Consider the following 25320-nt stretch of genomic DNA (forward strand, 5'->3'; position numbering starts at 1 on the left):
TTCCCTGGATTTTAATCAGTTGTTCTCAGGATAGGAAGAAACTCTGCCAAGCCTGTTTGAAGCTTGTATTGAAATCTCACACAATGCAGAGCGCATGAATTGAGTGTTAGCAGGCGCACTCTCACTTTCAGCAGCTCTGGCCTCGTTGCCATCCCAGTTTCTAGTTCTAGTTCATATCTGTAGCTTGAATAAAAGTACGACTAGAGTATAGTGCTCATTTTAAAAACAAAACCTAAGATCAGATAGATATCAGAACATCTTATAGGACAAAGCAGTTTGTAATTTTTCTTAATGTATAGGAAGGTAAATTAAAATTCTTAGTCACAGTTTTAGTGAAAGTCTTTCCTGTGTCCTAAGCAAAAACCGCAAATGTATTTGTGAACACAGTAAAAGTAGATTTAAAAATAATATAATAAGAATGACAGTTACCTCCCAAAAGTAGTTTGCAAACAGTTGTATATTTTAGAGAAGTTATTTGTGATTATTTTTGCCATGTTTTATTAGATCTGGGATTACAGTACTCTGCATTCATCATGTTTTTGATATATTCTTCCTAATAGAACAGGAGGCCATGGAGACGCCCAGTTATTGGTTGGCCCTTCTTGGGAAAGGCGCTTGCATTATGACTTTCTGATGGTCCTAGCTCCCACTCAGGATAGATCATAGGTCGGCAAGGCCCATTCTAAGTTTATTTGCTTTCTTATTATAAGACTTCAGAGAGTTCTTCTCTGGTACATTCTGTGTCAGTGTCTGTATGAGAGGCTTGAGGGCCATCAGCGCCTCATATCAGCAGGCGATCCCTGCCCAGGGCTCTGGGATTCTCCTTTGTCCAATGCACTTCCAGGTTCCTCCTTAAACAGCTCCTTACCCCATCATATATCAAATACCCCATCTTTAGAATATATAAAGAATTCTTACAACTCAACAACAAAAAGACAGACTACCCTAAAAGTGGGTAAAGGAATGGAATACTACTTGGCAATGAGAAAGAATGAAACATGGCCTTTTGTAGCAACGTGGAGGGAACTGGAGAGTGTTATGCTAAGTGACATAAGTCATACAGAGAAAGACAGATACCATATGTTTTCACTCTTATGTGGATCCTGAGAAACTTAACAGAAGACCATGGGGGAGGGGAAGGGGAAAAAAAGTTACGGAGAGGGAAGGAGGCAAACCATAAGAGACTCTTAAAAACTGAGAATAAACTGAGGGTTGATTGGAGGTGGGAGGGAGGGGGAAGTGGGTGATGGACATTGAGGAGGGCACCTGTTGGGATCAGCACTGGGTGTTGTATGGGAACCAATTTGACAATAAATTTCATATTAAAAAAATAATAAAATAAATAAATAAATAAATAATAAAAGGGGGTAAAGGACCTGAATAAACATTTTTCCAAAGAAGATATGCAAATAAATAGCCAATAAGCACATGAAAAGATGCTTAATATCATCAGTCATTAGGCAAATGTGAATTAAAAATAATGAGATAACTTTATACCAATTAGGATGGCTGTTATCAAAAAAAATAAAAATAAAACCCAGAAAATAGCAAGTGTTGCTGAGGATATGGAGAAATTGGAACCCTCATAACATTGCTGGTGGGACTATAAAATGGTGCAGCCACTGTGGAAAACAGTTTGGCAGTTCCTCAGAAGGTTCAAACGTAGGGGTGCCTGGGTGGTTCAGTTGGTTAAGTGTTGGACTTTGGCTCAGGTCATGATCTCCCGCATCGAGCCCTCTGCTGTCAGCACAGAGCCCACTTCAGATCCTCTGTCCCCCTGTCTCTCTGCCCCTCCCCTGCTTGTGCGCTCTCTCTCTCTCTCTCTCTGTCAAAAATAAACATTAAAAAAAAAAGTTAAATGTAGAACTGATGTATGCCCAGCAATTCCACTCCTAGGTATATACCCAAAAGAATGAAAGCATGAGTTCAAACAACTTGTACACAGCAACACTATTCACCATAGCCAAAAGGAGGAAAGAACCAGATGTTCATCAACTGTTGAAAGGATAAACAAAATGTGGCATATCTATGCCATGGAATATTACTCAGCCATAAAAATGATAATGTGCCATGACACCATGAACTTTGAAAACATTATACCAAATGAACAAAGCCAGACACAAAAGGCCACCTATTGTATGATTCCATTAATATAAAATGTCCAGAATAGGCAAGTCCATAGAGACAAAGCAGAATTTGATTGCCAGGGACAGAGGAGTAGAAAGTGACTGCTTAATGGGCACAGAATTTCCTTTTGGAGTGATAGAAATGTTCTGGAATGAAATAGTGGTGATGTTGTACAGCACTGTGAATGTACGAAAAGCCACTGAATTGTATGTTTTAAAATGGTTAAAATAGTCAACGTCATGTTATGTGAATTTTTCCCAATAAAAAGAGGGAAGGATCATGTAGTTGGGATTCAGTGCATGAAGACTACTCACAGGTTGTTACTGCCCCCAGGCGCTGCTCTGTGGGAAGATGAAGGGAGGTAGGGAACGGGTCCTCTTGTCACAGAAGATGTTGCATCTGGTGCTATGGCTCACAGCAGAGCTGCTGTGTCTCAGAGGGCTTGAGGCATGAAAGAAGGATGGTGGATGGCGGGCTCTGTCCTCAGGCATGGATAAGGGTGGAGAGCTGAGGAGCCTGAACCCACTAGACAAGACTCCCCTTTCTCCTTGCTCTGTGCCTTTGCCACAGGAGCAGACCTGACGTTACCAGATTGCAAGCGGGGCCTGGAGGTCCTGTTCCTTCCTGAGCTAGTGCACATTGCTGTTCCCAGGGGGGAGAGAAGGAAGAAGAGAGCTTGTGAAAGGGGCTGTTTGGATACTCCTCCCAACCTGCAAACAAAACCCCAGGCTGCCGCTCCTGGCCAAAAGCCACCCTTTTGTCCTGGGTGAGTGGAGGGAAGGGTGGGCCCTCCTATCACCCCCCTGACTCCCTCCCCTGTCCTGTAGTAGCTCTTGCCTTGCCCACACAGTGGGCTGAGAGGAGGGAGCCAACAGCTTTTTTCTGCTTTGTAATCACAGTGTGACAGGCTTCCTGGGTTTATGGAAAAGCCCCCATCCTAGATGATGGCAAGTCCCCGGATATTAGCACAGCACATATGGGTCCTCACGGTGTGTTGTCTAGGCGGGAGACTCGTTCCTTTGGCCAACTACAAACATTTTGAGCACATATGTGACATTGCTGTGGTGGTGACACTATGGGATGTCTGTCATGGAAATTATGTTCTGCCTGCCTGGAAGCACTGTTCTCCTAGTCAGGTCAAGGGTTTGGAGCACTTTTCCCAGAGATGCCCCAGCAGAGCTGGCTTTTAGTGAGTGGTGCTCTTTTCCAGAGGGTGGGGCATTGCTCACTAGAAGGTACAGTTAATAAAGACGGTTCTATTTCTCTTTCTTTTAAGATTGACTGATTGATTAATTGATTGATGAGAGAGAGAGAGAGAGCGGGAAGGGCAGAGAGAGGGAGAGAGAGAGAATCCCAACTGGCTCTGCGCCATCAGCACAGAGCCTGATTCAGGGCTCATACTCACGAACCGTGAGATCATGACCTGAGCCAAAATCAAGAGTCGGATGCTTAACCAACTGAGCCACCCAGGCACCACAAGCCATTTCTTGATTGGCCTTTGAGGTCAAATTCATAGTTATATCTTAATTCTGCCTATATTAAAACTGCAATTTAAATCCATTATTTTCTTTTTTCAGCTTTTCTATACTGCAGTTCTGGTGCTCTGCTATGTTATTTATTTCACAAAGTTATTGGGCTCCTCAGAATCAACCAAGCAACAGACTCTTCCTGTCTCCAGAATGACAGATATGTTACCCAGTATTACAAGAAGTAGAGTAAGTAATACATTCTCTTATCATTTTAATCACAGATCCTCATTATCCTTGAAAGGAAGGAACTATTACTTTCCTGTTTATTGCTATAATAGCAAGGATAGTTCCATAGCTTATATTTATTGAGTGCTCACTAAGTGCTAGGCCAAGGTTTCTCAGCCTTGACATTGTTGACATTTTGGGCTAGATAATTCTTTGTTGTGGGGGCTGTCTTGTAGATTGTAGGATGTTTAGCAGCATTCTTGATCTTAACCCAGTAGTTGCCAGTAGCTACCACCTCTCAGCTGTAATAACCAAAAATGTCTCCAGACACAAATGTCCCCTGGGGGATAAAACTGCCCCCCTCGAGAACCGCTTTGCTAGCTCCTATGCTGGGTGCTTTCGTGCCTTATTTAATGCTTATACCAACTCTGTGAGCCTGACATTATTATTGCAATTTTAGGGTTAAGGAACTGAGGCTTAGAGACTAAATATCTGCCCGAGGTGAGGGTCAGAGTGAGGGCAGGAGCCTGGAGTGGCTTGAATCGCCACAGAGCACAGGCTGTAACCACCGCGGGCCACTCTCTGTTTTGCTGTGTCTTGGTTTTTCTCAGGACTGCCTTCCAGCACAAATGGTCCAGCCTGCTGACAATGCAGGGTGACCCCTCCAGAGCTCCATTACCTAGTGTCAGGCCAGTCTCTCCGGTGACCCACTTTCCCATGTAGACCACTAAGGACTCTAGCTGCTGATGTGTGGGAGCGAGGAATAACCTTTTTCTTCTGAACTCTCCAGCTCTCAGTCCATTTGACTTTTATTTCCCGACTCTGGTGGGGTCACTGCTGCCTGTGGCCCCGGCGTGGTACACGTGATGTTATGCCACGTTGCCTCTGCTCAGATGCTTTGTGAACTGGGCCGACTCACTTTCCCTTTTCCCATACTTGTTTGCCGCCCACATGTGGTGCACGTAGTGGAGGTGAGGCTTCAGCTGGACTTCTCCTTATTCCTCTTTTGTGATTACTTGAGAAAGTAGGAAAGTATTTGAGATATAAGTCTCAGGACTTATGGAATCCTGTTAGACAGCTTTTCAAGAAAGACCAGATGTTATGTAACAAAGCCAGATATGTTCTCATTTGTTAGATAAGAGTTCTCCATTCCGATCACACAGATCTCACCTTTAGCCTAAATCAGCATGGCAGTTTTGAGATACCATGCTGCCTCATCTGCAGACTTGGAGGATAAGGACTCAGGATCGCTTCTCCTGCATAGAGCTTCTGCCACCTGCCCACAGAGCAGCTTTTCATACTGGGCCAGCCCCTGGGCCTGGCAGTATTTTGGAAAAGAGCATTTGGACTATTAACACAGGCAAGGAGAGGGTAATGAAAAGAGCCTCAGTGTGTATTTAATTCTGTGGTGGGCGTACAACTCTGAGCTGCAGTTTACTTCTCTGTCAAATGGGGATACTAAAAGTACCTTTCTCCTAAGGTGCTTGTAGGAACGGGATGAGATGGGGCATCTGAATACTTAACACCATGGCTGGCACAGGTGGGTGTCCATAAGTGACAGCTGATACCATGCCCCCGCCCCCCATGCCGCTGCTGCTCTCAGTAGGGATAGCTCCACTGGCACATCCTAGCAAAGCAGACACTGGTGGCATCGGGGCAGGAACCCAGTGGTTTGATCTGGCACTCCGTCCTGAAGGCACCCAGGCTCATATTTCTGGGACAGAAGTCTTGACCATGAGAAGGTATGTGTACCTGTTACACACAGTGGGCCATTCCTGCTGACAGTCAGAGCACAGCCCTCTGCCAAGTGCTGTCTGGGATACAGATATGTAAAGTGATTGCTGGGCCTCAGGGAGCTTCCTGTGCTTTTGGGAGGCAGTAAGTGCTGATATGAAGCCTGCATCACTCTCTCCAGACCTCAGGGTCCTTATTTTCTTTTTTTAATGATTTATTTATTTTTGAGAGAGAGAGAGAGCACATGAGTGAGCATGAGTGGGGGAGGGGCAGAGAGAGAGGGAGACACAGAATCCTAAGAAGGCTCCAGGCTCTGAGCTGTCAGCACAGAGCCCGATGTAGGGCTCGAACCCACAAATCATGAGATCATGACCTGAGCCGAAGTCTGACACTCAGCTGACTGAACCACCCAGGCTCCCCTCAGGGGCCTTATTTTTAAGGTGAGATAATTAGTCTGCACAACCTGTGAGGGCCCTTTGAAGACTTAAAGAATTGTGAAAGTATTTGAACTTCAACAAAGAACCGTTTATAATAACTACCACTGACTGCATGCTTACTCTGTGAGTGGCACTCTGCTAAGCACTTTACATGGACTCATGTGCTTAAACCTCATAGTAATAACCTTATGAGATATTGTCTCCATTTCACAGATGAGAAAACTGAGGTTCAGAGTAGTTAACTGACCAAACCAAAATCCCACATCTGAATTTGGACTCACTTCTCTCTAACTTGTATCTGTGAACTAATCTTAGTCTGTGTTTTTAATCTCCCTGCTGTGTAGTCTTCCAGAAGAAATTGGCTTATTGCCCAAAGTAGTTATTTGTTGACTTAACAGTTGGGAAGTTCTAGGTGGAACAATTCATTATTCAAGTTGTTTTTTGTTTTTTGTTTTTTTTAAGAGAAAAGAAATGAGCTGCATCTGAATGCAGTGGATGGCTTTACCACCAGCAGCATGTACCTACCTTGACCCTTGGGAGCAGTTTTCTGCACTGGGGTTCCCACATAGAGAGCTGGTCAATTCCATTCAAAATCAATTTGACCAAAATGGGAGATTTATTTCCTGTACTTGTAGAATTCCATCTTCTGCAAAAGAGACTTACTTAGCCTTAAAATAAATAAGTGATACTTCAAATAATGGCTGCTTTTAGATCTTTTCTATTTTTTGACACTTCTGAGTGATTTCATATGAGAGATCTGCTAATATTTAAGTAAAGCTGAGGCATTTAACACAGCAAGCATGTCATAAGCAGTATTCTGTGTTAAGCACTGTACCAGGTGCCCTGAGTGGGGTCCCTGCCCTCAGAACTTGCATTGTGATGGGGAGGTAAGATGTGTACTCAACTAACCATTGCAAGACAGTGTGTGTGTGTAGTGTTGACAAAATAGAAGCACAGGGAAGGGACTGATGAATTCATGCAGCAGCATTGAGGAAGGCTTCTTGGAGGGAGCTACTTTTGAACTGGGCCTTGACACATGGGTGGACAGAGGTGAATGGGCATGTGTGGTAGAAATGCTCACTTGTGGCTGCGGGAAGAAGACGTTTGCTTGGGCCCCATTATCTGCCCACCACTGTGTTGGCACTGGGATTGCAGAGATGACTGGGGTACTTAGGTTGGCTGAACAGTGGGGGAGGGGAGAGGAAGCAAGGTGGAAGGAGTTTATGGCCTGCTGGGCTAAGGCCAGATAGAGGTGGCCTTGGTGCTGTGGAGCGTGGGCTTGATTCAGGGGCAGCGGAGCCTAATGAAAGGTTTGTGAACAGAGCTGTGATCCAGGTGCCTGTGTCGAGGAACTTACCATCTGTTTCAGATTTATCAAGTGTCTTGTTTTCTCTTATTCAGTCCTCATACCAGGAGATAGACTTCTTATTCCATTTTGCATATGAGAAAACTGAGGCTTAGCACTAAGAAGTTGGGAGCTGCAGTTTGAGCCTCAGTCTGTGAGCTTGACTCCAAAGCCTGAACCCTCCCAGCAGGATGAGCTAGAGAAAAGGCTGGAAGTGAAGAAGCTCATGAGGAGGCAGTCCAGATGAGAAGTGATGAGGACAGAGGACACGTGAGCGTGTATGGGGCAGAGGCCATAGGCCCAGAGCAAGAGGGAGAGGAAGGGGTACTGTGTGGAATAGTGGAGGTGATATGGAGACTAGACCGTGGTTGCAGACTCCCTGGTGACTGTTGTCAGTGTGGGAGGCACGTTGCTTCTGGACCATCCCAAGGCAGGAGAGTTTGGAAAGGGGAAGAGTGACTCACTAAAGCATTGTGAGCCCCCAAGTTCAGATTGCAGACATTCCCCTGCGGTTCTGCCCATTACCTTTTGCCATCCACGCCTCTATTTCTCCATCAGTACAGGAGGCAATGGAATGGCTTGTTGGTCAGGGGATTCCAGAGAAATGCACAGCCACGTAGACCAGCTAAACAGTACCAACCTAGCTCTTGTGAAATAGGCCTCTTTGACCTCCTGCCAAGTGACATATCCATCCTAAACAAAATAGTAAAAGCCCAAAGAATGTGCTGCTTCTTTTCTCCCACTTCTTCTTCTCAGCAGAGACCACTGAGAAGAAATCCAGTCTCTGATCAGACTTCCTGTCTCTATGTCCTGAATGAGCATTTTGGAGATAGTAAGCAGTGTGACCATTCCTTCTAAACTGTGGGTCCATTTAAATTGAAGGCATTAGGAGAATGGAATGCTCACGTGTGAGCTTTCAGGTCAAATACACTGTCAAGATTTCACTCTGGTAAACAGTCTTTTTTTTTTTTTTTTTAATGTTTATTTTTGAGAGAGAGAGAGAGAGACAGAGCATGAGTAGGAGAGGAGCAGAGAGAGACACACACACAGAATCAGAAGCATGCTCCAGCCTCTGAGCTGTCAGCAGCAAGCCCGATGTGGGGTTTGAACCCAGGAACTGTGAGATCATGACCTGAGCCGAAGTTGGACACTTAACCAACTGAGCCACCCAGGTGCCCCTGGTAAACAATCTTTTAGAGTTCAGTCATCTTCCCAACCCCATTTACAACCTCCTGGCAAGTAGGCTTCACAAAAGCCCCATGGGCAGCTGTAACTGTTCATTTCCTTTGAAAAGAGCTCAGGCACTGCTGTGCAGCACCCCCCACCCCCCACCCAGACAAAAAGGACCACTTGGCATTGGGGTGCAGGCGAGCTGCCCACAGCTCCCCTGGAGCTAAGGGAGGGATCAGTGCTGGCGATGATGTGGCTCACAGTGCCCCCTAGTGGTGGTAGGTACTCTGGCGCTCTTTGCTCTCGGGAAAGGAGATGCCCAATTTCCTTGACGCTGGGGAAGATTTACTCCTGGGTTAGTGCTCCCCATGGCATCTGCTCCAGGTCCAGTGATGCTCTGAGGACAGCGTGGCTTGGGAGATTCAGGCTTGTCCTCACAGTGTCTAGAAGAAACGCTCTGAAAACAAGGAGTGAAGATATTTGAAGCCTGAAAATGACCTTCGTTTTTAAGGGATGCTCTAGACTTCCTCTGTCCTGAATGGTAGCCACCAGCTACCCTGGACATCGAGACGGGCCGTAAGCACACCATAAGCACTGGATTTCAAAGACTTAGTATGAAAAAGATAATATGAAATGCCTCTAATATTTTTTTACATGTTGAAATGATAATATTTTGGGCTAAATAAAATATACTAAAATAATTTTATTTCCCTTTTACTGTTCACTGTGGCTGCTGTAAAATTTAAAATGATATATATAGGGGCGCCTGGGTGGCGCAGTCGGTTAAGCGTCCGACTTCAGCCAGGTCACGATCTCGCGGTCCGTGAGTTCGAGCCCCGCGTCAGGCTCTGGGCTGATGGCTCGGAGCCTGGAGCCTGTTTCCGATTCTGTGTCTCCCTCTCTCTCTGCCCCTCCCCCGTTCATGCTCTGTCTCTCTCTGTCTCAAAAATAAATAAAAATAAAAAAAAATTTAAAAAAAGTTGAAAAAAAAAATAAAATGATATATATAGCCTGCATTATATTTCCACTGGACAGCCGTGCTCTACACAGATGGTTTTGGGGCCAAGATCAGGGGTTCATGTGATCGGGACAGGTTCCACATCTGCCCTTGGGCCAACTTCCATAGCTGTAACTGATCTTTTGGAGAGGTGGAGTGGACTTGGCCTTTGTGATTCACCCCTTTCCTCCCAAAGAGCCCCCCTGAAATCCTCCCTTTCAAAGTCATCACTTTGAGTTAATAAGAATTTTTCAAAATGCAGGTACCCTGAGATTAAGAACCTAACACCTAGACTGAACATTATGGGATCTCAGGATGCCTACATGAGAGAGGAGGGGCCTCCAGAGGGAACTGGGGGAGATAGAAAGACAAAAGTCACATCCAGCTAGCTGCTCCACTCTTCCAGTTTGTGGTCAGCAGTCTGGCCTTGAGACTGCCTGTCTCTTACAGGTTGAACTCTGCCCTTCCTAAGCATTTACTTTCTCCTTACCTTCCTATCCTTAGGAAATGGGCAGTTTGGTGCCTCCCTGGGAGTTTTGGAAGAGCCATATCAAAAGTTTTGGGTTTGTTTTTTCCTCCCCTGTATCATAACCATTTTGAGTGGTTTGACTGACCTGGGAAGCCCGGCTCCCTTTTGAAATACACAAGCAAAGCTCATATACTTTGTATAAAGGGACCCTGGATGGCAAAATACAGCATTAAGATGTGGGGTGTGTGGAGCAGAATTTGTTCTGCAGCTTGGAATGCTTCAGACCTATCTCAAGGAGATAAACGACTGTGAGCTGTGTGTTAGATACGATCAGCTTACCATCTGTGCAACAAGGGGATAGCACAGTTCCTTAGGGGTCTCAGTGAATGAATCTTTGTAGGCCCTTTACAGAGAGGCTCTTTCCACCTAGGACTTTGTCTTCATGTTTAGCAGTGGAAGCTCTTTGCTACGATTTGCCAGGATTTGTTGGTGGCCTTCTGTGTGCTTAGCATTAAATTAAAAATTAATGGACACTCTCCAAATTGGGATTTAGGCACCAAAATGAGTTTCCCTCTCGTGTAGCATTATTGTACCCTTAGACTTGCAATGCCTGGGAGATTTTGTTTTTGTTTTGTTTTCTCTTCTAGGCTTTTGTAAATTGGAAAGAGGCTAAACTGACTTGGAGTTTTTTCAAGCAGTCTTTCTTGAAGCAGATCTTGACAGAAGGTAAGTGAAAGGTCACCCTGAGCAGTCTGGATACCATGGTATATATAAGTGAGGGAATTTCACAGAACTGCTGATTACCTAGACCTGGACCATTTGCTTTATAGAGCTCCCTGACCTGAGGAACCTCAGAAATTGGAGCTTTTTAAATAAGGAGGACACTGACATTTACATACCGAGGGTCAGCGCCATTATCTAATTTCTACAGGGTCCTACAGTAATGAGGAACGATTTAATTTGAATCCACATCTAATTCCTAAACCCCATGTTTTATCATTTAAAGAAATGTATTATGCAAGTTCTTTATGAATTACACAAAACTTGGAAAATAAAGAAAATTATCCATAATCTCATTATCCTGTCCTAACTTTTTAGACATTTCTTTTTTTGAACTTTTTTTTTTAAGAACCGAGTTTTCATCATTTTATTTTTTTAAGCAGTCAGAGTCACCCTTATGTGATAGTGTGGCCAGGCTTCCAGTTTCTTAAAGCTTTCCAGTTTAACAGTGACAGAGCAATGCAGGCAGAGGGTTGGCACAGAGCTGCACATACAGCTAGTCTTTCTCCATGTGTGTATTGGTTTATTTATGCCCAGCTGTAGTTCAGAGAGTGAGACTGGAGGCAGCTGGAAGCCAGTAAAGGCAGTGGCTTCTCTCCGCATAAATGTCATATGTCGTACACCTACATATTTGTTACTGAACATGTTTTTAAATCTTTTCAAAAAATTATATTTTAATTATAAAAATAATATAATTCATTACAAAAATTTTAGAAAATAGAAAGTTCCCTATAATTCTAGCATTCTAATATAACCATCATTATTATTATCTCGTTATTTTCCTTTTTTCCCCTGTCTTTATTTTTCATTAATTATGGTTCCAAAGGGAAGTAACTCCCCTGAATCACTTTCCCTGTCTGTGAGTTAAGGCATAGAACCAGGAGGGCTCTGAGGGCTCTTGAGCTTTGACAGTGCTTATTTCTAGCCTGAGTCTGTAACATTGCCATTACAAAAGTGAAACTCGCTCATAGGACTTCTGGGGAAAGTAAGGTCAGAAGCCTTTGGAGAGCTGAGTGAAGGTGCCTTACCTCTATGTTGCTTGGGAGCAGGATGTGCTGTTTACCACCGTCTCCCCAGAACCCTGCTGGGACTGCTTGTGATCAGTGTTCAACAAATTTTATTGATAAAGGTATCTGTAGTGAAATTGTATATTGTGATAGTTCACGTTGTTAGAATGGGAAAATCATTGGAAGGAGTTTGGAAAGGGCATTTGCTTTTATGCACTTTGTTTTCCTCCCAGAGTTTTAAGAGCAGCTGAAATGAGTTAAGAAGTGGATCCAGTCAAGCGATGGCCTGATTGTCTAGATTGTAGTGGCTAGGTTTGTGGCAACAGGTGTGAGTTAGCCAGGCCTGAACGTGGTACCGATGGCTTCCACGGTGGGGCCACCCTGGCCTGACTGCCCAGGGCTGTTAGGAACCTCTCAGGGCTTTCATCTCCATGGCTGTGAAACGAGGAAGTGGCTGGACAAGGACCACCCCCACGAGGTTCTTTTTATCTACAAACTACAACTCTAAAAAACAGTTGAAATCATTCATTGTAATAGCAAAAATATAGGTGCTGTTAACTTCTGCCCCCACATTTCCTGAACACTGTGTGCCAGGTGCTGAGAATACACAGATGAATGAGTTACAGGCCACAGCCTCAAGGAGCTCATTCTCTCACCAGAGACACAAACAGTTGTGTGGTTAGCTTTGAACCAGGGCTTCAAGAGCTATACTTGGAAACATTAGCTCTTTCGAGTGCCCTCGCATTTCCTGGAGCTCTGCTAGGAAACAAGGGACAGCAATGTGAGGGAGATGTGGTTCCTTCCCCAGGGAGCTTACAGAGTTGGGAAGGAGAAGCCGCTTGTACCAGAACACATAGAGGTTCCTGTGGAAAAGCCAGCCTAGGTGGCCAGCATGCTTAGAGTGGAGGCTGGGAGCAGGAGGGGCCCAGTCTGAAGCAGAGCAGCTGGAGGGGCTAAAGCCTGATGGGGCAAAGCAGAGGATGACTATGTGATGGTAGGTGGGGATGAGGTTGGTGAAGGAAAGCTGAAAAGATAACCTGGGGTTGATTTACAAAAGGCCTCAGGTGCAGAATTACAGAGCCTGGACTTTTTGTAAACATCAAGAGCCATTTAAAGGTGTGAAAGCAGGGGTCACCTTAAGATCTGTATTTGCAGAAGCTGGGACTGTTAGCAATGAGGATGGATCAAGGCAGTGCAGAGACACAGATAGGAGCTAGTGATGTCCTGTGGTCATGTGGGCTGAGTCTGAGAGGGTGCAGGGAGGACCAAAGGGAGACTTGAGAGAAGATCCTCACTGCTTCTAGTCTCTGAATATCGCTTTCCTTTTTGAGCAAGTTTCTAGGAAGTGAGAATTTGCCCTTTACGGCTGTGGGCACTGCTCAGAGCTCCATCCATCCACAGTGGGCCACACAAGGAGGAAACCTGATGAGCCTGTGCACATAATCATGGACCTCTCATTTCACAGAACCTACACTTAAAATTTGGAACAGTCATTTTTATTATTAACATATAGTAATCTTACCTTCCTCCCTTTTTTTAAGTTATTAGACTGGTCTTATTGATTTTGTTTTTGTTTCAATTTAACTGGTTTGGAGATTTGCTGTCAATAAATCCCCCATCACTTGCCGTTATTACTATTTTGAGATTATGGATAGAATCTTGTTTGAAATCAATATTAAGAACATGTCTTTAACTGACTATATAATTTTTCTCCTTTGAGACTATTTGCCAGCTGGAAAGTTGATAGTCGATAAGAGAAAAGGAAACAAGAAAATAATGTGCCCTTGAAATGCTAATTATTTTGGTTTTCTATTTGTAGGCGAGAGATATGTAATGACCTTTTTGAACGTGTTAAATTTTGGCGATCAGGGTAAGATGAAATTCTGTAGTGAACACCATTAGTAGATAATTAGTAATAGTTTTCTCTGCGGTTTGATACAGTTAATGAAAAATATACCTGATGATTATAAAAGATGAAGATTGGAAAAAAATGATTCCTAAAGATTGAAAATTGTTGGTCTCTGTAAATATATAGAGTGTACTGACCGCCCCCTCTCTTGTGACTCGGGTGGCAGGTTCTCTGTTGAGATCCCCTGGTTCCTGCAGAGTTCTGGTGTCCGTCTGGGGTTTGGGGGCACTGACAGAAAAGGGAGCTTGCCATCACAGTCACAGAGTTGCCCTGTGATCGTGCGGCTAGATAAGTCTCAATACTTTCTTTGTATTTATTTTTGACTATAATCCTGAAGTAGTGGAAAGAAAAAAATTTTTAAATCAACTTGGCATTAATGATTTCTATTAAAAAAAAGTGCTGGTGCTGGAAATGTTCTGTCTTGACTGTGTCAGTGTCAGTATCCCAGCTGCAATACTGTGCCCTGCTCTCACAAAATGTTACTATTCATGAAACTGAGTAATGGATCTGTGATTTCTTAAAACTACCTGTGAATCTATAATTACCTCAAAAAAGTTCCATTAAAAAAATTAAATTAGTGGGGCACCTGGGTGGCTCAGTCGGTTGAGCGTCTGACATTGTCTCAGGTCATGATCTCAGGACTTGTGAGTTCAAGCCCCACATTGGGCTCTGTGCTGACAGATTAGAGCCTGGAGTCTGCTTCGGATTCTGTGTCCCTCTCTGGCTCTGCCCCTCCTTCACTCATGCTTTGTCTCTCTCTCTCTCTCAAGAATAAATAAAACATTTAAAAAAATTTTTTTTAATTAAATTAGAAAGAATGTTAATGGTGCCATGAAAACTCAAATCAGAAAACTAGTAGGATTATTGTTTCTTCCTTTTTTTCTTGTAGGTGTATACGATATAGTGAATAATCTTGGCTCCCTTGTGGCCAGATTAATTTTCCAGCCAATAGAGGAGAGTTTTTACATATTTTTCGCCAAGGTGCTAGAGAGAGGAAAGGACGCCACACTTCAGAAGCAGGTAGTCTTGGTTCTTAGGTCACTGTCTCTCTAGTGAATTCTCCAATTTCAGGGTAAACAGACTGAAATGTGCAGCAGCCAGTTTCCCTTCTGTTTGATCTGAAATTTCCTTCTAGATTTCATTCTTCCATCGCCTTCCAAATGATGGTAGGACTCTGAGCTCACTTCTTTTGAAGCCTTCTCCCTTTGCCCTGGCTGGCCCCTCCCTTCTCATTCTTAGTCCTTCTTTGTAAGCTCACTCTTGATCCAGCCTTCTCAGAACTCTCTGCGGCCGTCCCCAGTACGGCGCATACCCCTCCCCTGGTCTAGGCGTAGCTGGAAGAATCGAGGTTGCCTCCTCCATCCTCACATTCTCGAGAACCACAGGCGAGCCGAAGGATGCAGAGTCTGGGACAAGGCTCGTGTAGGGCGTGGGGAGAAAAGGATGTGGTCATTTGGTGTCACTCACCACACCAGTTGCTTAATAAGCTTCTTAAAGACCGTGAAGTGCCCAGAGCTACACTCTTCTATATACTCCTATTGATAAATAACAGAAGAGATTTTAATCCAGGCGTATTTGGTTGTCGAAACTTCCCTTTTTCTAAAACCATCGAAAATGTCTGACTTCTCTTAGAATTAAAAGGAAGCTAAGTCACCCTCTTACATGTCTTAGAAGACATTTTGAAAAATACAGTTTATGCACAGTCGACTGGTTCTCAGTCGATTTAGGAATATTTTCCTAAGCATACTTTGACAGGAACGTCAGAATTTGGAGACGTTTGTCAGGAGAAGCACACTGACAAAGCCAGCCGGCTAGCAATGTAAAAACTTGCTGTCCATTTAAGAATAAATACCAGGGGCGCCTGGGTGGCTCAGTTGGTTAAGTGCCAGACTTCGGCTCAGGTCATGATCTCACAGTTCGTGGGTTCGAGCCCCGCGTCGGGCTCTGTGCAGACAGCCTGGAGCCTGCTTCGGATGCTGTGTCTCCCTCTCTCTCTGCCCCTTCTCAGCTCACACTCTGTCTCTCCCTCTCTTTCTCTCAAAAATAAATAAACGTTAAAAAAAAAAAAAGAATAAATATCAGAGAGGAAAGCTAATGTTTCCTAAACAACCTTTGAAATAACTTATCCTGAATGAGTTAAAAACCAGACCTCCCCTGAACTACCTAAGAAGGCACAGATTGTCTTTTTTTCCTTCATTTCCTTCGTGCTAATTGACATGGAAACAGCATAGGCTGCAGAAAAGCAGTGATGCCTCTCAGCAGGTGAACGAGTGATCTGTAAGACAGCAAAGAGAGATAAGGCCAGATGTGAAGTTTTTCTTTAGCTCATGATTCATCCAACTTCCTTCCCTCTCCCCCTGTCCCAGGAGGACATGGCTGTGGCCGCCACCGTGTTGGAGTCCTTGCTCAAGCTGGCCCTGCTGGCCGGCCTGACCATCACCGTTTTTGGCTTTGCCTATTCTCAGCTGGCTTTGGATATCTACGGAGGGGTCATGCTTAGCTCTGGATCAGGTACGCGCAAGAGTTTTGTCAGATTGATTCTAATTTCTAAACAGAAATAGAAGAGTCTTATGAAATTCAAAAACTTGCATGCATATGGGTTGATACTTGTCGGTATAGGGGACATTGTCAGTGGCTGGGATTCTGAGGCCGTTCCCCTCATACAAGGTCAGAAACATCTGGGTACCATTAGGGGGGTTTGGCACCACATCAGCCAGTCCCCCAAATTCACTTGGAGAAGTCATTATGAATCTTTGGCTCTCCTCCCAGGCTTAAGATGTGTCTTGCGGGGCACTTCCCTGTGCACCCTCTCGGATGAGGGAGGAAGGCAGAGAGCAGGCTCTAATGAGTCTCCGCTTGATACTAAACACATCTGAAGGTAGTAAATGCCACATAAATCTCACGGCCTGATGCATGAGAGCCTCTGAAGGATAACTCAGAGCCATTTGCAGAGAATAAAATTGATCTCGGCAAGTAAAATGGTATATTTAATCCAGTGACTCTTGGTCTTTGAAGGACAAAATTATTGAACGTGTCTAACTTTGAAACAGCGGTGCCCAGGCCACTGAGCACCTCACAGCACTTGCTAGGCCCTGGGGACTTCACCAATTTCAAAATGTGCTACGCCACAGGCTGGCAATCCACTTGCAGTGTTTCATCTTGGGTTGGGTAAAGATGTTTTCAGTTCCTCAAGGCACTAGACAAGAACCCTGAAGTCTTCTTTCTGCTGCCCCATCTCAATGTAAAGGGCTTTGTCAGATGCCATTTTACAAGTTCCCTGGCATGTTTTGGTCTCCACTATAATGGTCCCAAACTTAGGGTATTAGGGGAGGAGGGGCCAAGTTTCTACACAAGAGCCAAGGTCATTAAGTTTGGAGAAACACCTGCTGTGAACCCAATGAGGTGGTTTGCAGCTCCCTGCGGGCTTGTGCTGTGAGACCCTGGGATTCTATCAGACAGGCAGGGAGGCCTCATTAGGAAGCCATTAGTATGAGTCAGTGTGCAGAGATCGGGGACTTGACTATTTCACAGTAGCAGGGCCTCCTTAAGAAAGGTAATCACCAAGAAACAGCTTGTATTGTAATGAAATCACAGGACATTTTCATGAGGAGAAGGCTGTCCCATCAATACAGTGTTCACCTGGTGGAGTAATTAGTCATAGAAGGTACAGAAACAGACTGCTGTGATTGTGTAGCCCTTTTGCTCAAGTAAGAGGCTGGTCCCAGTTTTCAGCATTGATAATAGATTTATCAGTTACAAGGGTCAGTGTTAGTTGATTTCTAAGGTAATAAATTCTGTTTCTAATGTTTTATGTCAGTCATTAATAATTTTAGATTCAACATGATGAGCACTGAGTAATGTGTAGAATTATTGAATCACTATATTGTACACCTGAAACTAATACAACACCGTTAAAAAAAATAACAATTTTAGATTCAAAAAGATATTCCTTTGGTATCCTCTTCAGAAATAGGAGAGTCTTAAGAATAGTCTGGATTCTGTCTCTGAAAAAAATGTGCTGTTTGGTGAATCAGCACTGTTGTTATTTCTTGCCTGGCCCAGGGTTCCATCATTGCCACTGTCCTAGCAGGGTCTTCTAGCATTTTTCTTCTTGTGGTAGCTGCCTCTCACATTGACCGAACCTTCAGCTCTCTCTCTAACACCAATGGTGGCTTCTGGTAGTATATCCCCAACCTTGGCCCCTGCTGGCTTTCCTTCCCTCATCTCCTTGCTCTGCTCCTGACTCTTTGGACTCATGCTGTGGATCTGAATGCCTTTCCTTTGCCAGAAAATATGAACACTGGAATTCTTTTAGTGACTAAGTTATTGAGGCCTAATTTACATAAAGTAAGATTCTGTACTCTTAAGAGTACAATTTGATGAGTTTTGACAAATATATACACCCATGTAACCAACATCCTGGTTGATAGGTTCAACACTTTCATCACCCCAGAGAGTTCTCTCAGGACCCTTTCCAGTCATCTGCCTCCCTCTACCTCAGAGGCAACCACTGTTCTGATTTCTATCACTACAGATTAGTATTGCTTTTTTTTTTTTTAATGTTTATTTTTGAGAGAGAGAAAGCAGGGGAGGGGCAGAGAGAGAGGGAGATGGAATCTGACACAGGCTCTTGCTGTCAGCACAGAACCCAGTGCAAGGCTTGAGCCCACGAACCGTGAGATCGTGACCTGAGCTGGTCAGAAGCTCAATCAGCTGAGCCACCCAGGCGCCCCAGTGTTGCTTTTAAAAGGGACTTCATATAAATGAAATCACATGGGGCACCTGCGTGGCTCAGTTGGTTAAGCGTCCAGCGTCAGCTCAGATCACGATCTCTTGGTTCGTAGTTTGAGCCCCGCATCGGGCTCTCTGCTGTCAGCACAGAGCCCACTTTGGTTCTTCTGTCCCCTTCTCTTTCTGCCCCCTCTACTCACTCTCTCTCTCTCCCCCTCAAAAATAAATAAATAAACATTTAAAAAATAAATAAGTTTTTTTAAAAAGCAAATGAAATCATAAAGTATGGACACTTTAATGTTTGGTTTTTTTTCCCTCAATATACAGTTTTTGGGATTCATCCATGTTTTTACACAGATCAGTAGTTTTTTTCTCTTTGATCACTTCTCTGAGAAGTATTCCTTTATATGGCTGGCCCACAGTTTATTCTTTCTCTTGTTGATGATCAGTTTGGGCTATTATGAGTAAAACCGCTATGGACATTTTTGTACAAGGTGTTTTGTGAACACATACATTTATTTTTATTGGATGGATATTTATGGGTGGAATTGCTGGGTCATAGGTTTTATTAGAAGTTGCTTGGCTGTGGGGCACCTGGGTGGCTTAGTCCGTTGAGCATCTGACTTTGGCTCAGGTCATAATCTCTGGCTGGTGGGTTTGAGCCCCACGTTGCTCTGTGCTGCCAGCTCAGAGCCTGGAGCCTCTTCAGATTCTGTGTCCCCTCTTTCTCTCTGCCCCTCCCCTGCTCATGTGTGCTCTCTCAAAAATAAACAGGAATATTAAAAAAAAAAAAAGTTGCTTGGCTGCCTCTTGGTAATGGCCCTCCTAAAAGAGGGGATCAATTCCATTTTTAAGGCTCCCAGTCTTTTGTTAGCAGATTTTTCCAAAGCTTGTTAGTTAGCTATAGAACTACATCACTATGTTTTAGAAGAAAATAACACGATGGTTACTCTGATTCTCCCTGCAGATTTGCAGAGGGGTTCTGTCTCTAGTTTTCTGCCGCTCCTGAGCCCTGGGCTTCTCCCCAGTGTCTTTCGTCCAGGACCTGTTCAGCCGAGGTTCTCATACATGCAGGGCCACTAGTGGCCTTGAGTGCTCAAACCAGCAGACCTCTTCGTGCAGATTTACAAAGTGAGAAGACTTGCTTCCTGGCCAGATGAGAATTTAGTTGTTAAGAGAGATTTTTAGGCTTAATCTCAATTGCTCTTTTGTTTTTAGCCGTTTCTTTTAATCGGTGCCATGGAATACTGGGAGGCCTTCCAGATAGTTAAGACCATAGGCTTGAGCACATGTCTGCCCATTGACGGTACCAGCAGGGCTCCTGAGCCAGTTCTGGTACGTTTGGGCTCTGGAGTCTCCGTGGGTTGTTTCCTCATAGGTCCTGTTTTGCTGCGTTCCTACTGTCTCTACGTCCTCCTGCTTGCCATCAACGGAGTGACCGAGTGTTTCACATTTGCTGCCATGAGCAAAGAGGAGGTCGACAGGTAGGTAACCTGAAAGACCCGCCTTTAATCACAGCCTTCCCCCCAGTTGCCAGTCTTCTCTCTTTTCGTCCTGAGCGTGGATTCACGGAAAGCTCTCGCAGAGGCAGCACCTACAGCACTAGCGCCATGTCCAGGCTCTCCGGTGTCTGCGCGCGCACCATCCGGTTAGTCTTCCCCACGCACGGCCGGGGCAGCAACCCCCCTTCGCCTCCCTTTGGAGGAGGAAGAAATCCGGGCCCCGTGGGGCTGTGTTAGTCCAGGTTTGCAGAGACAGGCACAGGACCAGCTCCACTCCTCCACCGCCTTGCCCAGTGCCCCTGTGGGTTACCACGGAGCTTCTGCAAGATCCAGAGTCCTCCACCTGAGACTCTGATTTGTAGGCCTTGGAGAAACTCAGGGATCTGTGACACCTTTCCTCAGAGAAAGGCCCAAGTGCGCATATATGTTTGCCACAATTTTTTCCCATCCATTGACCCCAGATCAGGACCTCTGCTCTGTGCCTCAGACTGGTTCTTAGCACTGGCCGTCAGTCAGAATGCCCCCTGGAGCTTGTTTGATGTGCAGATTCCTTCTTCCACCACTCTCCTAGCACGCTTGCGAAACCAGCCACCTCCCGACATGTGTGTTTTTTAAAAGCTCCTCAGTGATTCTGACACCACCTCCTAGCTTAGAGCTTCTGACCCTCACCCAGCATCATTCATCTCTTGCGTCCCAAATGCCAGAAGTAGCATGGCAGTATCTTAAGGCATCACTACAGGATGAGGTTGAGGAGAGGGGTAAAACTGATAGGGGAAAAGGAGAGGAGGAAAAGGGAAAGACTGTAGAGGGATGGGTGCAGATAATGAGGCAAGTGGTCCTGGTGATCCTTTTGTCCCCTGAGGCCTGGATCCCTTGTGGGAGGCCTTGTACTGCCTTTCTAAGGCCTTGAGTGCCATCAATAGCCCTCAGGCCCAGGGGTGGAGGTGGGACAAGAAAGGGTAACTCAGAGAGTTGGAGAACCTTCCTCTCATTCAGAGCAGCCTCTTTATGCTTCCAGCCTGGGGCTGTTTCACAAGGAAGCTTGGTGACTTTGCTACCGCACAGTTGAGAACTGGAGCCCAGAGCAGCATCTTAGCCCAGACCCGCCAGAGTCCCCTAGGAGTTCCAGCCCCTCCTAGACCAACTGAATTAGCCTGTAAGGGGCTGGAGCCAAGGAATCTTTCATCACATAGCTCTAGGAGATTTCTGATGGACAGCTACGGTCTGAGGAGCCACTGGCCCAGACCAGTTTATCGGTAAAAACTACATTGAGCACTGTGACCCTGTACATATTAGGTGGACATGACTGAATGAAGCCCTCACGAAGCAGCAAATACCCCAGTTATGTGCAGACACAGTGATGATTCTTAATTCTGTTAGATTGCATTTTTCAAACTGCCATGTCATGACCCAGTAAACTGATTTCTCAGCCTACTTTTAAGTCACAACCTGCAGTTCTCAGATACTGGTCCAGATAGGGTTTTTACTTCAGATAGTTAAATGTGTAGCTATAAAACTACTTGGAGTCATCCTCCCCACCCTTTTTTTCCCCATGGATGAAAAGGTCTATTTAAGTTTAATTTTGAAATACTGTGTTGTTATTTGAAAGGTGTTTCAAACGTGAAATAATTTTTAGATATAATGTAAAATATACTAAATGAAGCACTGGGCCACAGTACAAAGAGCTCTGGACAAGGAATCTATCTCTTTGGAGGGAATTTTGTTGTAATAATTTCAGCATTAGTGTTAAGGGGGAGAGTCAGCACTAAGCCTGCTTAAAATGGTAAAATGTATCTTACAATAAAATCATGAGGGAATATAGACAGTGGCTTGCTGCTTTCTTTCCTCTTACATTGCAATGAACCAAAAGAAACAACTTTCTAAGTTCGCTGTAATGCGATTTTGATGATATATAAACATCTGGAAAATTATTTCCATGGTATTAGTAGTCAGCATGGAGAAAACACAGAACCAAAGCGCCTTCTAATGCAGTTTTCATCTGTAGCAACGCACTTCCCCAAAGAGTGAAATGTGTTCCCCCTGTGTGTATTAAACCCAGCAGCCAGGTTCTGTCTGGGCCTGCGGCCCAGCCCCCAGCCCTCGTGTGAGCACATGGCACCTGGCCTCATCACAGACCACAGCATTTTTTATCTCTGTGAATTTAACCAGACATACAACTCCAGTAAGGATTTTTATAGTGGGTTTGGGCAGTTTAGTTAAATGTTATGATTGATTTACATTGGGCATTTTAGATTCTGAATTGAAAAAAAAATACTGTATTGATAAAGGCATGGGCTTTTACTTAAAACTTTAATCAGTGTTTTTCTAAATTAAAATAGGGCATTTGGTTGGACCTGGAATATTAGAAAATCCTTTGAATTCCAAGTTTTTTTGTTAATAACCTCATAATATATATAGACTCTGATTGATGGCCTTTTCGTCTTCCCTGTTGAAGAATTTTTGTTCTGTTTTGTTAAGGAGCTCTCCATTTCTTTTCATTTGACAAATGCTTTTTGAGCATTTGCTTTCTAATAGGCATCATGTTAAGCTCCAGGAATACAGCAATGAAGAGACAGACGAGATCCCTGCTCTCCTGAAGCTGATGGTGGGGGAGGCAGACAGCAAACACGTAAATAAATAAGGAAATACTGTGCAGCTCAGATAACTACAACAGGGTTATGCAGAGAGAGTGAGGCTCTTTTGGATTGGGAGGCCCCTCTGAGGAGGTGGCATTCAGGCTGAGGCTGGGTGACCAAGCAGAGTCTGCTGTACAAAGATGGGGCAGAGCCTCTCAGGCACAGGGGACAGGGACACAAAGGCCCAAGACTGATTTGTTGGCCTTTGAATGTCCAGCGTGGAGCTGGTCTCCATAATTGTTGAGTGAAGGACGAGTGCCATTTTCTCATGTTGGCTCATGAGAGACTGGCACCATCCTTTTCATGGCTGCGGAGGCCACATTGATGGCTGTGCCTTGATGTGCTCAACCAGCACCCGCTGGGGGACACTGCAGTTGTTGCCACAGCCCACATCTTTGACCATCTATGTCTTGATAAGCATGATTTTAAGCCTAGTATTTTCTTGGGGCCATGAAAAAAATCAGCATTCATAAAGAATTTACTGTTTACATTAACCAAACCTTATAGCATAGTCATTATTGTCACTAATTTTGAATTGATTTAAAAAGTGGTATTTTAATTGCATCTTTAAATTTCCCTTATTTTCCTGAAGTGGATTATGCCTTTAAGGCTATAGATTTGGAAGTTCTGGAAATTTCAACAGCTGTAGAGCCATCTTCTGACAGTGAAAAACACTGGACCCTTATCATTATCAGCTCTTCCCAAATGGCCACACCAAAGAAGCCACACTGTTGAATTCGTTGCTGCTTGAATTAGCATGAATTAGCTACTGGTTTCACCCATTATTGACATTTTACTTAGAGTTGGGTGAGAATGACTTTGAAAGTTTTGGAATCTCTTGCCTCAAATCCAAGGATTAGTGTAGCAGAGCTGTCTGAGATATTTTCTGGGGGAGAAAAAAAAAGATTATATAGCTCTACTTCTTTTTGTAAAAGAGGTCACGTAACTGGTCTGTGATGGTCCCCACCCTCAGTGGCTTGTTATGAAGTTGGCAATTCTGATCATTGATCAGGTGTCAGTGAAAAGTATACCTCCCTTGTTGGAGGATTGTGTGTGTGTGTGTGTGTGTGTGTGTGTGTGTGTGTGTGGTATTCTTATCACCTCCTCTGATAAAGTATATCTCCATAGCACCTTGGGCTTGGTCAGCCTGAGGACTAGTACCTGGGCATTTGGCATAGTGGCTTTCTTACCACCCCTTGCGTGCTGAACCTGGGTGACCTATGAGGTTTCCTAACCTAGCAGACATAGCTGGGGGACCTAATGGTTTGGTTCCCTCAAAAACTATGTACCTAGAATGCCTGTTGCTCGCTAGGCAGAAACCAGATGCTGGAGAATTTTGTTCATGACTGTACAGCCTTTTGGAAGACTACAGCAGCTGTTTTCTCTTTGCTAAGACTCAGTTGCCCTTGCTGAGACCTAAAGGTAACTAAGCTCATGCTGCTTGAAGCCAGAGAAGTAGAAGGGCAGCATAGTCCATCCAGTCAGGAATCCAGAGAGCTCTGGTGACATGAAGAGCAGATGGAAGGATGGGGACACTGCAGTGGTTCAGGCCTTGCTCCCTGTGTGCATGTCACTTTGGAGGCTGGTCACCTGTTGTGGGTAAAGTCTCCTGGCCAAGGTTACAGGGCTTCTGCATTTCCCAAGGGAAGCAGTATGCATTTCCCCAAGTTTAGGGCCCAGAGTCAGGTCATTCCTTAAGCAGATTATTCAGCCTCTCTGTGCCTGGTTTCCTTGTCTGTAAAATGCATCGAAGCCTCAGAGCAGGGCCACGTGTGTCACTCACCAACGTATCCCCGCACCCCTCACAGTGCCTGTCTCAGAGTTTGCATTCATATGTAATGATTACCCTGTCATATTCTTTGTGCCTCACATTGAAGACCTGGGCTGAACAGGATTTTTATGTGTTTTGACCACAAAGTGTCAAATCACTTATCCTTAAAAACCATAAACATCTTGAATTACTCATTTTCTCACTCTTCTATTCGGTGGGGGGCCGGGGGCGGCGGGACAATGACATTTCCGTGCTACCCATATAGCATTCATGGTTATGAAAACTAGCTGGGTCATGGCAACTCAGAGGTGCTTTCTGTGATCTCATGTTCACAGCCACTTACTTTGGAGCAATCTTATCTTAGGAGAACGTACCCACTGCCCTGCTTTGCTTGTCTCCCTCTCTGCAGGTACAATTTCACAATGCTGGCCCTATCATCTTCATTCCTGGTGTTATCCTACCTCCTGACCCAGTGGTGTGGCAGTGTGGGTTTCATCTTGGCCAACTGCTTTAACATGGGCATTCGGATCACACAGAGCCTTTGCTTCATCCACCGCTACTACCGAAAGAGCCCTCATAGGCCCCTGGCGGGCTTGTGCCTATCACCGGCCCTCCTCGGAGCATTCGCCCTCAGTGGTGGGATTACTGGTATTTCTGAGGTGAGACTCCCGGCAGCCTTCACACTACATGATTTTGCAAGCTGCCCACTGTCCCTTGCTCTCGGCTCCCCCTTCCTCCTCTTCCTGAATCAGCTGGGCAAGTGCCATGAAACCTTGGTTTGTGAGCATAATTCATTCCAGAAACATGCTTGTAATCCAAAGCACTCATATATCAAAGCAAATTTTAGGAACCATTGACTCAGTTGTGATCATGTGACATTCAGGGTCACATACTACTCGTTTTGCAAGACATTGCTCATTTATCAAGTTAAAATGTATTAGAAGTGTTTACTCATCTTGCAGAACACTTGCAGAACAAGTTACTCACAATCCAAGGTTCTGCTGTATTTGC

At 44.7% G+C, this 25320-nt stretch overlaps 1 protein-coding gene across 1 annotated transcript in view; it reads left to right on the plus strand.

The window, feature by feature from the left end:
- RFT1 (RFT1 homolog) overlaps nt 1-25320 on the plus strand; it is a 38428-nt gene that overhangs the window by 8984 nt on the left and 4124 nt on the right. Inside the window, exons 6-12 of the mRNA XM_058726573.1 lie at nt 3705-3842; nt 10621-10699; nt 13580-13630; nt 14559-14689; nt 16036-16180; nt 19779-19884; nt 24719-24968. Of these exons, the coding sequence (XP_058582556.1) occupies nt 3705-3842; nt 10621-10699; nt 13580-13630; nt 14559-14689; nt 16036-16180; nt 19779-19884; nt 24719-24968 (900 nt within the window). The remainder of the gene's footprint in view (nt 1-3704; nt 3843-10620; nt 10700-13579; nt 13631-14558; nt 14690-16035; nt 16181-19778; nt 19885-24718; nt 24969-25320) is intronic.

The sequence above is a fragment of the Neofelis nebulosa genome, chromosome 4, assembly GCF_028018385.1.
Source record: "Neofelis nebulosa isolate mNeoNeb1 chromosome 4, mNeoNeb1.pri, whole genome shotgun sequence".
Lineage (NCBI taxonomy): Eukaryota > Metazoa > Chordata > Mammalia > Carnivora > Felidae > Neofelis > Neofelis nebulosa.